The 1647-nt window shown below is 62.3% G+C and overlaps 1 protein-coding gene across 1 annotated transcript in view; it reads right to left on the bottom strand.

Annotated features, from left to right (window-relative positions):
• Window positions 1-503: 503 nt before the first annotated feature.
• Window positions 504-1647, bottom strand: part of MRC2 (mannose receptor, C type 2) — a gene marked incomplete at both ends in the record, with an annotated part of 14805 nt that continues 13661 nt past the window's right edge. Inside the window, 3 exon segments of the mRNA XM_010154901.1 lie at window positions 504-530; window positions 948-1127; window positions 1535-1647. Of these exon segments, the coding sequence (XP_010153203.1) occupies window positions 504-530; window positions 948-1127; window positions 1535-1647 (320 nt within the window).

The raw sequence follows: 1647 nt of genomic DNA on the forward strand, positions 1-1647 counted from the left end.
AAGGGCAGCCTGCCCTCTCCCGCTTTCACCCTGCCAGAGGCGCTTTGGCCAGTCTCCAGCGGGGCAGGGGCTCTTGGGCAGGATGGGTCAGACTGGGACTGGAGTCTGCTTTGGTGTTTTGGGGACATCCTGCCCGTGGCAGAGCTCCCAAGGGCCAGGCAGCCTCTCTGGGTTGCCCCTGATGTGTGTGAACATTTGGCAGCTACCTGGGGTGGATCTTTGGGATCCCACCAGCAGATGCAGTGTACCCCGCCTCAGCCTGGCCAGGCAGTGTGGGCAAGGGCAGGAAAGCCCAGCAAGGGGCTGGCCAAACACACTCCTCCATGGAGGAATGGCTCCTGCTGCTGGGGAGTCCTAACCCAGGGCCAAAGGCACCCGGAAATGGGCTTTTCCCACTTTTCTGGTAATTAATACAAGCTGGGCTGCAGCACGGCCCCCCAGCACGGCTCCCCAGCACCAGTTCCTGGTCCTGTTGCTGTGCCCAGGCTAACGGTGCCACTCACCTGCCCTGGAAAAGCTGCTTTCCTCCACTGCAATGGCAACACAGAGAGATGAGTGCGCAGCCACGACACCCTCCCCTCTTCCCAGCACCAGCACCACCGGCCACACGTCCCCCGCTGCTCCCAGTGCCGCAGGGCGCAGACGCTGGGTGACGCACAGCTGCGGGGCTCCTGTGGTTCTGCTCCACCACCACTCCACCAGCCCCATCCTGCCCCAAGGCGCTCACCCAGCCATGGAGACATGCACAGCCCACCCAAGCTCCGCTGAGCCCCGTGGGAGCTTGCAGACCCCGGCACCAGCCCCCACTATCCCACTCCACTGAAATGACCCTCCACACATGGCCGGTGCTGCCAGCAGTACAGAGCCCTGCCCTGCAGCACCCTGCCTGGACCCCCAGCTCACCCCACATCAGCCCAGGCACGTCAGGGAGCGGAGGGGAGCCCTACCTCGGGGGATCTTGCAGATGACCCCCATGGTGACGTTGGTGCAGGAGCCCAGGCGCCACACACCGTTGCTGCTCTGGATCCAGTAGCAGCTGTTCTGGCTGAGCATGCTGGGCCCCGTGTCGTGCTGGCCCCAGTTGGAGTAGTTCACAGCGGTGTTGTCATGCCAAACAAGGGTGCCACCTGGGAAACAGAAGAATTGGGTCTGAGGAGGCTGAAGGGGACACTCCATCTTTGCCCCGGTTCAGAAAGCACAGGACGGTGTGATGGGGAGATGAGGAGGTGATGGGGCGATGGGGAGGTGTGATGGGGTGATGGGGAGGACCGGGGGCTGCAGGGCACCTTCCTGAACCCACAGACTCCAGCACCTTGGAGGAGGCTCTGGGCTTAAAAACCACTGCTCCCATCCCACCAAGCTAGAGGACAGCCATGGCACATCCAGCATGGCCTGAGGCAAAGGGGCTCCTGGTGACACCTTGGCACGAGCCCCCCACTTGTGCCACCACCAAGGACTTCCTCTGCTCACTGCAAACCTGCTGGGAAGCCATGGGGTCACCTAAGGGGGTAAAACTTTGTTCCTTCCTTTGTACCTTTGGGGTTGAAGCTCATGCCCAGCCAGGCTCCCTTGGATGGGCCCTCGTACGCCTGGAGGTGCTCCCACACAAAGACGTTTTCCATCTCATCCTGGATGGACAACACCGCA

This window comes from Eurypyga helias, unplaced genomic scaffold (genome assembly GCF_000690775.1).
Source record: "Eurypyga helias isolate BGI_N326 unplaced genomic scaffold, ASM69077v1 scaffold20377, whole genome shotgun sequence".
NCBI lineage: Eukaryota > Metazoa > Chordata > Aves > Eurypygiformes > Eurypygidae > Eurypyga > Eurypyga helias.